The sequence below is a fragment of the Natator depressus genome, chromosome 9 (genome assembly GCF_965152275.1).
Source record: "Natator depressus isolate rNatDep1 chromosome 9, rNatDep2.hap1, whole genome shotgun sequence".
NCBI classification, from domain to species: Eukaryota; Metazoa; Chordata; order Testudines; family Cheloniidae; genus Natator; species Natator depressus.
In genome coordinates, this window is record NC_134242.1 from 23,993,885 (window position 1) to 24,009,437 (window position 15,553).

The 15,553-nt window shown below is 41.1% G+C and overlaps 1 protein-coding gene across 1 annotated transcript in view; it reads right to left on the reverse strand.

Annotated features, from left to right (window-relative positions):
* The window catches only part of LEKR1 (leucine, glutamate and lysine rich 1), a 123,399-nt gene that overhangs the window by 95,222 nt on the left and 12,624 nt on the right, over positions 1-15,553 (reverse strand). Inside the window, exon 3 of the mRNA XM_074963716.1 lies at positions 14,253-14,467. Within this exon, the coding sequence (XP_074819817.1) occupies positions 14,253-14,467 (215 nt within the window). The remainder of the gene's footprint in view (positions 1-14,252; positions 14,468-15,553) is intronic.

Sequence of the window (15,553 nt, forward strand, 5' to 3'; positions counted from 1 at the left end):
TTGTCTCTTATATGCAAGTCTGGTATCTCTGGGTAAAAATAACACTAGATACATCATTTAAATATGGGGATTGCCCTCCACAGCATATTAGCAAAGATTTTTTTTTTCCTTCCTCTGGAATGCTAAGCAATGATAATATGTTAGGATCTTGTGGGTATATAGCACATGAATGAATTCCTGTGATAGCAGAAGGTGGGACAGACAATGAAAAGTCCAAGAAGTTACATCACTTGAATCATTTAAATAACTGATTGGAAAAACTAATGTATACTGTGAGGAATGAACGAGCACTGAAGGAGGTGAACTAAATGAACAGCATCTTTTCAACTGTATGATTTGATGCATTTACATAATATGCTTTTATTTTCTAGAGAAATGTAAGCAAGAACATAGGAGAGTGCCTAAAATTTTGTAGGAATGTTGCTGTAACTCCTTTCCTGTTGGTAACCTATCTATTTTTCATGCTATAACTGTGTGACACTGATAGCATAATATAAAACTAGCAATTGAAATAAAGAGGGCATACAGAAAGATATAGATATATATAAAAATAAACAGAGTGGAACTGGAAAAGGTTCAGAAAAGGGCAACAAAGATGATCCAGGGTATGGAATGGCTTCCATATGAGAAGAGACTACAAAGATTAGGGCTGCTCATCTTAGAAAAGAGATGATTAAGGAGGTTATATAGAGGTCTATAAAATCATGAATGGCGTGGAAAAAGTGAACAGAAAAGTGTTATTTATCCTTTCCCACAATACAAAGACTAGAGGTCACTCTATGAAATTAATAGGCCGCCCATTTAATACAAACAAGAGGAAGTTTAGGATGGATGGGGAGTGGGGAGGACCTAAAAATTCCCTTTTTTCTACTTTTTAATACAATGCACAATTAATCTGTGAATGTGGGATGTGGGATGTTGTGATGGCCAAAAGTATAATTGGTTCAAAAAAGAACTAGGTGTATTCATGAAAGATAGGTCCGTCAATTATTATTAGCCAAGATGGTCAGGGATGTAACCCCATGCTCACGGTGACCTCAAACTCTGATTGCCAGAAGGGAGGGGAAAACAGGGATGGATCACTCCAACTGCCCTTTTCTATATAGTTCCTCCTGAAGCTTTGGTCTGGCCACTGTCAGAGACAGGATACTGGGCGAGATGGGCCATTGGTTTAATCCAGAATGATAGTTCTAATGTTCTGAACCAAACATTAAGCAGGCCACTGAATGATTTGAAAAAAAGAATCTCAGTTGGTGATACATAGGAGATTTCCTGTGTGAATACTCTTCCCCCTCCCAAATTAATAAACTCCATACTTCTCCATACTTTTTTAAAGATGTGGCAGCTGAGTGGTTAAGTCACTTGACCTCCATCCTGAAAGTTGTAGGTTTCAGTCTCCCTTCATCTCACACTGAAAGGTCACCCCCAGTTCACCAAGCTGCAAAATGGGAACCTGATATATCAGATTAGGGCATTCAAAGACGGTCAGATGTGATGCTGGACACATCACTCCCTGGTGTACTGTTGGCTATGAAACTGACGTGCCTAACTGCGTTAACGTGATAAGCCACTGGCTTGTGGGAGCCTTGACTTTGATACTTCTCCCATTCCCTAGCAACATTTCAGCTTCATACTCTGGATCTATTTTGATTCTCATAGTGGGTGGGTGTCTTCTGGCTGCGCATGGTCTCCTTTAGTTGGTGTGGGGACCAGGAAGAGGCAAGGGTTTCCCACAGGCAGTGTAGGGTTGAAGGACTTCTTCCCAGTGCCACTTATTGAAACGCGAGGCTAGAACTGACCATGCACTGACAGGAAGAAAGAAGCAGGCTGCAAGAGTCCCATTTGGTGCAGCAGCTTTCCCCCAAATCCCACATGCACACTTTTGACACTGCTGGCGCAGTCAGCAAGGTGGGGGTGCAGGAACTATGTGCGAGGGGAGTTCTCATGTGCCACATTTGTTCGGAATGGTACTGGTTACAGATGTGCAAGGGGAGTTCTCATCTGTCACAGCAGTTACATGTGTACCTGAAGCATGGCCTGAGTGAGCAATCCTAGCCTCAGAGTCCTCGTGTAGACTAGGAAAATGGTGCCTTTTTTCTAATTAAGTTAGCTCAACTGAGCTAGCTTAATTCAGTTGAAAACCCTACTTACCACTAATACAGACACTGTTTAAAATCAAGCTAAAGGTGTTAAAACTCAGATTTAAAAATGCCTTTTTCCCTAATCTTGACAAACTCAGAATTGGATGAAAGTTTTAACAAGGAGAGCTGTAGCATTTCTAGTTAGATCTTCAAAACTGCTTGCTTCAATACACACAGTATAACTAATCTTGGTCATCATTTTCATACCTCTATACACAAGGCTGGTCTAAGAATTTGGGAGAGGATACATCCTAAACTTAATTGACTCGTTTCACTTTTAAGTATATGTCAAGGGAATTTTTAGGTCTTCCCCACTCCAGCTTCCTGCTGAAAATGCTTAGCTGCTTGTTGATGCCAACTGCAGTGAACAATTCATTTACTTCTCAAAGGCTATCTTAACAAGAAAGGATGGCTAGAAACTTTTCATTTTGATGAAAGCTAAGAATTTCCTCAACAGGGCCCAAAAGCAATCAGCTAGATGCTTGTGCAAGCCCCCTTCAGCCAATCAGTAAAACAGGACATAGACTGAGATTAAAAAACACACAATTTATAGTAATTGAACATGAATGTGAATAATACTTTGCACTTCACTTGACCCTCTTCCAAGGGTCTCAAAGCACTTTACATACGTTAAGTAAGCAAGCCTTACAACACCACAGTGTGATAGGTATCACTGTATCAATTTTATAGATAGACAGAATGCACTTTTCTAAGGTTACATTTTTCAAGTAGGAAAAATTCCCTTCTACCTTATACTAAAATATACATTCCTCACAAAATTACTTTAAATAGATTCAAAGAGCACTACTTGCTCAAACACCTAGAGGGTAGGTAACCATTTCTCAATCCCATTAATGTTCTGCAGTATGTGGGACCATTCTCAGATGTCAAAATTATGAAAAAAAGAGTTTAAAATATTATTTTTAATTAATATTTTTAGTAAGGAAGGAAGCAAAATTGTTCTCCTGCAGATTAACATGACTCTTTCCACTTTCCATTGACAGTTGTTTTTCATCTCTTCTAAATAATGCCTTTTGTCTGACCCAGATAAAGTTACTAAACACATCTGCTTTTGGATGAACAAACACACTGCTGGAAATCAGCTTGGGAGAGAAGTAGGTTAGCCCCTTTAGAGCCTTTTTTGAACAGAGGAATAAATCCTTACAGACGAGAGCAGGGGTGGGCAAACTTTTTGGCCCGAGGGCCACATTGGGGTTGCAAAACTGTATGGAGGGCCCGGTAGGGAAGGCTGTGCCTCCCCAAACAGCCTGGCCCCTGCCCCCTATCCGACCCCTCACACTTCACTTCCTGCCCCCTGACTGCCTCCCTCAGAGCCCCCCACCCATCCAACCCTCCCTGCTCCTTGTCCCCTGACCACCCCCTTCCGGGACCCCCCCCCGCCCCATCCAACCACCCTGCTCCCTGTCCCCTGACTGCCCTGCCCCCTACCCACACCCCCGCCCCCAACAGGCCCCCCGGGACTCCCACACCTATCCAACCCCCCCCACTCCCCATCCCCTGACTGCCCCCAGCCCCGAACCTCTGCCCTATCCAACTGCCCCCTGACAGGCCCCCCAGGACTCCCACACCTATCCAACCACCCCCTGCTCCCTGACTGCCCCCTGGGACCTCTCGCCCCGTTCCCCTTACTGTGCCCCTCAGAGCAGCATGTCTGGCAGCAGTGCCACCTGGCCGGAGACAGACACGCTGCCGCTGACCTGCAGAAGCGCGCAGCCCCGCCTCCCAGAGCACTACCTGCGCAGTGGCGTTGCTGCCGGGGGGAGGGGGGAGATAGTGGAGAAGGGGCCGGAGGCTAGCCTCCCCAGTGGGGAGCTCAAGGGCTGGGCAGGATGGTCCCGCAGGCCAGATGTGGCCTGCAGGCAGTAGTTTGCCCACCTCTGGACTAGAGGTTATCAGTTTTGAAGGGCAGGACCTATGAATCAGTTCTGCTCATTTACTAACATTAGAACTGAATGTTTAATTTTGTCAATTAAGCAAACCTCTTCCTAACTTGAAGAGTCAATCTAGTAGTCAGAGAGAGAGGGCATCATCTTCCTAGTACTATCCAGGGCATTGTGTTAATTTATCCCCTTCCTGGAACTTATCTAACTCTTGTCTGTGATTTTCATAAGTATGAAAGTGCCCCTAATTCAACCCAGAGGACTAACACAAGGCCTTGGCATCACATAAATCCCATTTAAACCCCATTAGCCTTGTGCAGAGGGCCAGCACAAGGCCTGAATTTCTCTCGGAGAGCAACAACAGAGACAAGCAGAGACCATCTGTACCATCACCTGTAAAAGAATTCATAGATTATTATTTTGCAAATATTAAAAAAACCCATACAAAAAACCCCCTGTTATATGAAACCACTTTCTGGTTTTCTGCTGGCTGGTATAGTACCCCAGTGCTACTACTGTATTTAATAAAGCTATGATCTGATTAATTAAAATAATATGCACTATTAAATTGGCACATATTACTGATTCATTAAAAAGAGTCAAATACACTATTTCTTAGTTAATTCCATACCTCTTCTAAACAAATATACCTTTTCTCCAAATATAATATAATATAACTATTGTGCACTTCTCCTCTTAGCCTCAGCTTTCAGAATGAAGTAAAATTGTATGAATAAAGGCCCTGAAAAATTATAGCACTGAGCACATGCTCACTCTCTCTACAAAGAAAAGGGGGCACCACACTGCTTCGTTCTGTTGGCAATTGATCTGTGCAAAACACATGTGCTCATTGAATTCTATATCCATGTGCCACCTCTTGGCAAAATAATATATCTATTTGTCTTTTACAATTGAGCCTTTAAGGAGCGCCCACATCCTAAATTCCAACACCCACATGAAACATCTGTATCACATTGCAGAACTCTCATTTACTTTATGAAATTATTCCTTTTTATGTACCAAGTGATACACATCAATGCAATACCAACAAATATATTACAGTGGTGATTATAGTGTTTTGTCAATCAATGAGGCTCTCTATCCTAGTAAAAGATGTGGAACTCTTCTCATGTTCCCCATATACGACTCAAAAGCATGACAGAAACAGCTGAGTATATTTTCTAAGGCATATTTTAAACTTCAGTCAATGACTCTGTTTCTTACAGAACTGCTGATGTTTTTCAACAAGGCATTCCATTTAGAAACAATTCTGCTTTTTTTAATATATTTCTCATGCCTTGTTCTTTATTCTTAATTGTTGTGGCAAGGAAATAGGAGTCCATCTGCCTCTTACTCCTACTTAATAGCACAGTCCTCTGACTCAGTCATTTTCTCAATGCTGAAATATGACATTTAAAAACAGAGGACTACTGGGGGGATAAGAAGCAGAAGCAAACAAGAGCAAGCTAACTGCAGATAAATCACCTTGTAATAAAGAACACAAACCCAGAAAATTATGTGCTACACGAGCAACCAATATAATATATTCCAAAGCTCTCTATAAGGTATCAGTATCTTTTTAAAGAGAACTGGCATGTAGTCAGGATATATTCTCTGACAAACTCTAACAGGGCTTGTCTACATAGGGACACTCAGGAAAGTTAAGATAATCAACTAAAAGGTGTGACTTTAATTTGGATACATGAAAGCACATTAAACGCCTGTGTGGATGCTCTCATTCAGAAGTAAAAAGGCCTTAGCTTGCTGTATCTTAAATCCTGCTGCAGGAAGGCTCTCCACAGCCACAGAGGAGAAGGCAGAGTCTTCCCCAAAAGAATTGTGAGCTGCTTCCATTAAACTCAGGGAGAGATACACTAAGTGTGAAACCTGTCCTTTTACTTTTAGCCTTCAAACTGCTGTTGGTCTTGAACTTCTGGAAAACTTCAACCATCCCACTCCAAAACTCCACACCCAGGGTACAATTCAAGCACTGGCATTAAGTAGAACAAACCTTTTGGCTAGTAATCCACAGGTTGATATAAAGATGAAGAATATAATACCCAAATTGCTATGATTTGGCATAGTTCATGATTTTGTAAAGATTAAGGACCAAACGGTGGCCTCATTTTTATGAGAGACACTAGAGGAGGTTGAGAAATTACAGAGGCCAAGTAAAAGTCTAGTGGGACATTCATTTTGCCTGAACACAACAGATGTATGCAGGATCCTCAGGGCCCAGTATGGTGAGTATGCTTCATAAACTCTTTATACCTTCTGCAAAAAGTATCAATATAAGATCTCAAACACCTGCTGCCAACAGCAAGCATGTTTTTCTTGGTCTTACTTTTTCTCATTTAAAATATGCTAGCATAAAAAGGGATACAACGGAAATAATTTAATGAAACCAAAAATTATTTGTAAAACTGAATAGAAAAGTATAGGGACTTAAGGTTCTAATTTCAAAACAAGCAAAATTTTACCTTATTGGACGTAAACAAGCACAGAATGTTGATATTCAACACAACATCTACAACAGGGGTCTCAAACTCAATTTATCTAAGGGCCACTGCCAGTCCTCAAATCCTCCCAGCAGGCCAGTAATGTCACTCATGCCGCCCAGAACCCGCCCCCCAAAACCTCCACCCCACACCTGCCTAAGGCTCTGGGAGGGAGTTTGGGTTGGGGAAGTCTGGGGTAGGGGACTGGGGTGGCAGGCTCTGGGAGTTTGGGTGCTGGGTGCAGGCTCTGGGAGGGAGTTTGGGGGCAGGAGGGGTGAGAGGTTGGGTCTGGGAGGGAGTTTGGGTGGGGGAGGGGATCTGGGGTACAGGCTCTGGGATGGAGTTTGGGTGCTGGGTGCAGGCTCTGGGCTGGGGCAGGGGGTGGCAGTGCAGGAGGAGGGAGTTGGGATGCAGGCTCTGGGAGGGAGTTAGGGGGCAGGAGGGGGTGTGTGGGGATGGGGTGCAGGCTCTGGGAGGGAGGTCGGGGGGTGCAGCGCTTACCTGGGGCTCCAAGGTGGGGCAGTGGGCCTCCGCACACTGCTGCCCCCAGGCACCGACCCCGCAGCTTCCCATTGGCCGCAGGGGTGCTTAGGGTGGGGGCAGCATGTGGAGGCACAGCCCCTTCCCGCCCCGGGGCTGCAGGGATGGGCCGGCAGACACATGGAGCGAGCAGACGCTGCTCAGCTCTTCTGCACTGCCGGGACCCCAGGCCATTGTAAATCACCTGGGGGGGGAGGTGGAGCCAAGGGAGAGACCCGGCCCCAAAACTGCTGGAGCCCCGCGTGCCACATTGGAGAGGTTCACAGGCCGCAGATGGCCCGCGGGCTGCAAATTTTAGACCCCGATCTACAAAATAAGAAAACATTGCCAAATTTATCAAGCAAAGTTGTTTTCATGATTGTTTCCTATGGGGGAATTTAATTTAATTTCAACTACAAGTTTTTTCCAAATACTAGATAAGTACAAACATATGCAGTACTCTAAGGTCCAAAATCCTACCCTTCAGAACAGCATGCAAGTGAAAAATTTCAGACTAGCTCTGCATTTTACAAGGGCAGCAGGATTTATTGTATCCTGACCTTTTTTGTTTGCTTTTCATTTACTATGTGACAGCTTTTCCCCCCGACATGCTGTTGCCCCTTCAGATCTGGCTAGACAGGGCCACTACTTTTAGTCCACAGAATGTACTTTCCATGTATGCCATCATCCCCATAAACACCTCATTATCTCAGCTCCATATAAAGTTTGTCCAAGTCAAAAACTAGTTATAGTATCATATGACGCACTATTATGTTTTGCCAGCCAGAGGTGTCTAGATAACCTAATTATATTCCATGAGGATCATGGCAGACAACACACATGACAAAAATATCATAGATATAATAAGGCCATCATGAAACATTGTAATGGACTCTCTCTTAAGCCATGATTATGGTCATCAAGAAAATGGATTCCAAAAAGAAAGCAATAAGGACTACAGCATTTTGTGGCATGCAGCTAAGTAAACAAAATGCAAATTTGCAAGACATTCCCGAGTGCTGAATCTTCCATCAGCATCTTAGTAAGATACGACATGTAAAATCACATGTCCATGTAGCCAGAGAGTTTCCTATTTATGACCCATCCATAACGTGTATGGAATAAGTTACTCACAAAATTCATTCCTGATACACTCATATCAGATGAAATGTTACAAATAACTTATGCACAGTGCTAGATCCTTCAGCTTTAGGTCAATTCACACAAATGTCTTCTCAGTGTTAGTCAGGATTAAAACTTCAGTGGTAAACAGAGATTTTCCGGTTCAGATATACCAAGAAGATATTATAAAAGGAAGAAGTACTCTATGTATCTAAAGTAAGAACAATTCAGAACACAGAAGACATACAGAGGAATAAATAATGAGACAAACATAAGAGGTTAAACACTGTTTAAAAATGTAGTCAGACATGCTGATAGTTGGCAATTGTTGACCAAAGTAACTGCATATCACCAGAGACAAATATTCAAACAACTCCTATAATACATGTTTGCTCTTGTTATTCTTGTTATACTACTTTTCTGATTCACTATTTCTTATTTATTATAGGTACACTGCATCCTGTTACATTACATCAGTTATGATGTATCACCATGTGATTTATTGCATGGGACATGTTATATTATTTTACCTCTGGAACTTGGCAAAAGCAGAATATCTGCCATTCACACCAAACTACAAATACTGGAAAAATACCCACTACTTTTAGGTTAAAAGGATACTGATTAGCTTGGTAAAGCAACATGACGTGGCATGTTAGGTCACTATATCACACTGTGCAGTTTAAACGTACATAAACTAATGCAGCACAAAGAATTGCCTTGTACCAAATTTTTAACAAACAGTATCAGTACACACAACTGCAGATACCAAAATACACACGTTACACACAGGTTGGTGGGTACCCAGAATGTATCTCTCAGAGAACCAACTGACAAACCAAGTTATACTTATTTAACAGTAAAGACTGCTATTAATCAGGATGACAATTCTGTTGATAATTCTGTTTAATTAGGGCTCTGACAATTTACTGATGATAGGCCTTTGAATTTAATCTCAGTCTTGGGCTAGTTTTGTCTGTCTGCTTCTCTAATAGCAGCTCTAAGTCTCCCTTTAGTGATCATACAAATAAGAAATATAAGAAATACTTCCCACACCTCCCGTTAAACGTATTCCATCCATGCTGAGCTGCTATACTGGACTTCTCATGGCTGCCCTTGCCACTGGGTAAACAGCAGGCTTAGGTCCTTTCACATTAGACATAGTGCCTCTTCCCATCTCCATAGGACTGTTTGGTAATCTGATGAGCTCATTATAATTCTGCAGCTCACTAGACAGCAGTATTATCATTAAAAAGGAATATTCTGTTAACTGGAAATTCCATTTAATCAGAATGAAAGACCATCTACCATATCATAATTTCTGAAAAAGAAGATTGTTCAGTGTCTCTAGTTATATCCCACCATGTCAGCATAATACAGAATATGCCATGATTCAATATAACAGACCACTGAACTCTAAATCATTATGCAAATATGAAGATATACAGCTCATTCACACACAAGAAGAGTTCTCCATTAGATTTAATTTACAAATCCCATACTCTCCCTATGTCGTGATCTTTATGCCTAGTTTTTAATGATAGTATCTTTCATTATTCGTTTCCTCAGGCCACTATCTTATGGTATTTACTAAAAGTCATATAGTGATTTCAAAGGAATATTTTTATCACTGCTCCTATACAGTAACTCTTGATGGAAGCAGAAAGGAATACATATGCCAGCAATACTCCCTATTGAAGATAGACATGTAACCACAATGGACCAATGTCAGTATGGAATAACTGTTCCAAAGTGAGCCATCCATTGCCTGAGCCCTGCTGCGCCACCAGCCAGGAGCCTCCAATGGTAAGCACCTCCCGTCCAGAGCCTTCACCTTGCACCTGCTCCCACACCCTAACCCCCTGCCCCAGGCAGAACCCCATCCTGCAACCAAACTCCCTCCCAGACTCTGCACCCTCCATTAATATAGTAGAAATGTGCAGCCCATGATGACTTACCAAAATTCAGGGGTGCGCAATAATTTTTGCAGGGGGGCCACTCCATGATCTAGGTACTTATATGGCTCTCTCTCTATGGGAGTGGTCCCCAAGCTGTGGGACACACCTCCCTAGAGGGGCATGGAGGAACATTTGGGAGGGTGCGTGGCAAGGCCCAAGCCAGCCCCCAAAGTGGGTAGGGAGGGGGCGCAACCCAGCCCCACTCTGCGTTACCAACAGGTAGAGCAACTCACAGTAGTCTAACCTAAAAGGAAAAAAAGGAATGGGGTCTGTATCTGAGAGAAACACATCCAGTCTCTTGGCCAACCACAAATTAAAAAAGGCATTTTTGGCCACTGATGAAATCTCACTCTCTAGCCAGCCCCATCTCACCCATGCAAAAACCAGGACCATGGCAATGCACTGAGTGGTCAGTAAATGTAACAACTTAATACGGCAGCAGCAATGAGCCGGGACACTTAGAAAAGGTACTTAACGAGGCACAATAGCTTATTTATTTTTATTATTCAAATACAGCTGGATCAAAACCCCATTAAGTCAATGGGAAAACTTCCTTTTGCTACTACTACACTTGGAACTAGAATGCTGAAAATAGTAGTGCAGCCATGGTAGCAGTGAGCAGCAGCATAGGCTAGCTGCCCTAAGTACAAAGCCTCCCAGACTCAGGCCACTGCTTGTTGCTCCCCGTGCTACTGCAGCTACACTATTATTTTTAGCACGCAAGCTCAATCAGAGCTAGCATAAGTATGTCTACTTGAGCTGAGAAGCACACCCGCAGCTAGGATGGCCACTGCCACATCCTCAAAATACTGGACATTTCAGTACTTCTGGGAAGGCAATGGGCCCACCCCCACCAGCGTGACCTTGCACACACAGTGCGACCTCGCACACAGTGCGTGCAAGGTCATGCCGCATGGAGAAAGCCATTTTGAAAGCACCCCATCCCCCTACTGGCGTGAAGATGCATGAAAGTCATGCCTGCAGGTGTGGAGCGGCGTGCTTTTCAAAATGGCATCCCCCTTCGGTGATACTGGACAAAACCACATCTGGTTTTGAACTGGAGTAGGGACAAATCATAGAAAAAGAGGACTATCCAGCTTAAAACCAGATAAATGGCCTGTCTGCCCCCAGCTTCAAGTGTACACATAACCTTTGACTCCAGTGGGCTTTGAATCAAGCCTATAGTATGGGCAAGGCCTCCGGGAGGAAAAATGCATTGGTGAAATTTTCATTAACTGTTCAAGCTTTGTCACAAAAATACTGATAAATGGAAAATTTAGTTCACCTCTAGCAAACAGCTCTAAGCAAGAAGAATGTGCTGCTACATCATCTGCTAATACACTGAATGTTACCGTTATTCACTGTGTAACTGATGCCCAGGGCTGTAAAAACAATTAGAAGCAAATGCACTCTTCTAAAAAAGGTTTTTGAACCAAAGAAAACAGAGAATCTATTTCTTCTTTATTCCAAGCTTAGAGCCCAGAATGGAAAAAAATATCAAAAACACTGCAATAAGCGGAAAGGGCTACAGACAGTGTATTATTTAACTCTGAGTGGCCATACATATTATAGAAGTAAAGATTTATTGGCAATGACTGCTGAAGATGTTCTCTAACTCAATCTCAAATGTTACAGTCATGTTAAATTATTAGTCTCCTTGCATGGCTCACAAGACTGTTAAAGGATGACGGAGTGCTTTCCCTGTAGGCCACTAGTGCAATTCAGTGTTTCTTCTCTAGTGTTTCTAAGACATTCCAGGTGAATTCTAAGTGAAAGTTATTACTATCATAGGGCTTGTTAATGCTCAATGTGTAATGAGTTAGCAGTTTCAGTCCATTTCACAAAAGCTAACAACGCAACTGACAGTCTTTAGAATTAGGCTGATGAGTGGCTGGACAAAGACTTACAACCACTCTTTCACCCCTAAAGATGGTCTCTCCAGAACAGTGCCAATGTAGGGTGGTAAGGCATTGCAGGGAAGCTTTCAGTGCTGCTGCTCATGCCATACTATTACGTGGTCAGAGGACTTCAGTGTCTAGCGAAATCAGCAACACATACTCACCTTTCACAAATACCACATTATTGCTAATTAAAAAACAAAATGGTACTGTTTAGATTAGAATCATATTCTAAACCTACAACTGGAAAATACATACTGGTTCAAATAAGAGCACAGAAAATGAGGGCACAAGAAGTGGTACAGAATATAGAGTGAAGTCTGGTTAGGAAGAGAAGCAGAAAAATGAGAGAAAATAATGGAAACCTGCTCCTCAAAACTTTTCGGGCTCGGAGAAGCCAAAAAATACTGAATTTCTTTTACAAAAGATGGTAGTGGAGGTACACTATTATTTTGGTAAGAAATCTGCTAGTGTCATGATGGATCACCAAAAAACATGTAATGGCATATCCACAATAGAAGGTGAAATATAGTACATCTCCAACAACCCTACAATATCAAATAAAAAGAAATCAACATATTGTGGAAACTCGTTTATAATGACGATAACAAACAAGTTCCATACCAAACCAAGTTCTTTATATCATCACCAACAAATATCCAAGATGGACTACTATAAGATGCATAATTAGGAACTTAGATCTGAAAAAATATTTATAGTTAGTGTGGGTGAAAGGTAGAAAAAAGGACAAACAAATAGTGGGAGAAAAAGTAAGAAGGATGAAGGCAGGAACAGAAGTAGGAAAAGGCTTTTTTAAAAACACAATTTCCACGTTTAGCTTTCTCCTGTCTTCCAAAAACTAAGCTGACATATATGGTGCAATATTAAATAATCAGTTTGCAGATGCAACAACCAAAGCTACACTGTGGGCCCAGGAAAAGGACAGAATTTCATAACTAGTGCTTCTGGTTTCAGCTTTAAAGTAATACTTGCTGATAAATAGGTAGAAGAAAATGCAGACTGACCTATTTGTATTAATTGAGAAAGGAAACATTTACAGCTCTTGATCACTGCACCTAAGACCATCAGTTTAAAGTCATTTCATATCAGTTTAATACTGGAGAGTGGTACAGCGCTGACAGATATTTAAAACATAGTGAAAACAACATATGTTGCAGAACTAGATGTATAGTCAAATTTCCCTGCTTCTCCTGTTGCTTGTTAGGTTTTCACACAGTCACAAGGAAGAGAAAAACCTCTTTTAAAAAAAAAGTGACAGTAGAACCATAAAAACTGGGGGAAGAGGACTCAGTGGGTGTACCTGAAACTATTTGTAACTAATGTTTTTAAATTGCCTAGAATTCAAGTTGATTATGCCCTTTAATGTAAAAAGACTTTTTTTTTCCTTTTTGAGAATAACTGTCTGACTGAATGAACTTGTTAATTTGGTTCTCCAGTTTTATTACTGCTATGATGATGAATGTAGGCACTAAGCAAAATCAACCAACAGATAAAATACAGTAAATGAAATATTTATGCATTTGGTACTGCCAGTCTACTGAAGTTCCTATGAAGGAAAAACTCCCACTACGTTAATGGGACTACCGCAATATAACTTGCATTTTGCATGGCAGTAAATGTTTGCAAGATGGGTTCCCATGTAGGACTTAGAAATAAGAACTTAGAAGCCATTTCAAAACTACACACATACAGTACTAACCAATTTCACATCAGTTTCAGTGCTCTAAATAATTCTTTTTGGAAACTGAATTGTAAGCTTTTCAGTGCAAGGTTTCTGTTTTTTCTTTAGCAGATTATTGTACCTATTGTAAGGCAGTAAGTACACATTTCAGAAATGTAAAATCCTTATTCTGTCAACCATAATAGTCTAAATTTGATTTGAACAATTTTAGATAAATTATGACTCCAGTAATAAAGGTATTTTCCATCTTTGTCAATAGCTTTCTCTGAAATAATCTGACCTTTCTTTCACTTAAATTTGTTGACTGGCTCTAAACTATTCAGGTAGTAAATATTTGCTTCTAAGGAATGCTTCAAACTATGATTTAAATTAAAATACTAAAATGTATTCAGGTATGAACTACACTTGATTCAGGTTGATTCTGGAAGGAAAGCCATTCTGAAACCATCCTTTCAACTACATTGATGAGAGTGTTAATATGAAAAAATATAAGGACAAATATCATGTTCCAACCTTTCTGTTTTTGATTCACTCTCAGCCGTGCACTGTTCAAAGTCTTGACTAAGACACTGTAGTTGAGCTTGAAGTCTTTTTTCCCGCTCTACACTTCCTTCATAAAACTTCATCTCCTTTTCCATTGCTTTTACTTTGTCTTCCATCAGCTTAAACTCGTGAAGGATCAGATAGCTGACTCCACAATATTTACACACCGTCTCATCCTGGGACATCTAGAAAAAGAACTAGTCATCAGAATGCTTTAAAGAAATGTATTGAAACTAATTAGCAAACTGAACAAACCTAAAACAGGACTAATTTTAAATGATTACCACAAGGATTACTGATGATCAGAAGTCTATTTATTGATTTACCATATAATAACTAAAATATTTGCTATATTAGCAAAATTAAATCAAACTGTAACCCAGTAGTTCTGCCTATTGGAATCCTTACAAGGTGCCTGGACTTGTTAATGTACCATACATACCCAGGTGTCCCCAAAAGAGAAGATGGACTCTCTGAAGTATATTTTCTGGGGAAACAGTTCAAAATAAAGAAAAACACCCAGTTTATATTTTAGAAAGCTAATTCTTAGTGGGACTTTCAGATTGTCCGAGCCAGAAAAGTGTTGCTCTGTGCTGTTTCTGAACAACTCATCTTCTCTTAAACAGACCAGAAGAACAGCTGGAAGTGAATGAAGTGATACAATCCAGCAAGTCTTACAAAAGTACATTCAGAGTTCACAAAAACCATGAGTAAAATAGTGATCATCATTAGGTCTGCTTACATGGCATGTGTGTCATATGGAAACTCTATATGATTTGGCAGGTGTGAAGTTATTCATCATCAAAAGAGAAATTATTCAGCACACAATAGACAACTGATTGAACCACCATTTCTTAAACTGAGAGGCAGAGTTAACTGGCAAGACACTGCAAGACTTTCAGCAAAGCTTGGTGAAAAGTTTCAGAGTAACAGCCGTGTTAGTCTCTATTCGCAAAAAGAAAAGGAGTACTTGTGGCACCTTAGAGACTAACCAATTTATTTGAGCATAAGCTTTCGCGAGCTACAGCTCACTTCATCGGATGCATCCGATGAAGTGAGCTGTAGCTCGCGAAAGCTTATGCTCAAATAAATTGGTTAGTCTCTAAGGTGCCACAAGTACTCCTTTTCTTCTTGGTGAAAAGCTAACACACAGGGAAATGTGGTGAGGCTTTCAGACATACAAGATATTTGGTTAGTCAGTTATCCCTGGGCTTTCCATTCTAGTCTCTCCAAGACTTCCAGATCAATTCCAGTACAATTATGTTTTTTTC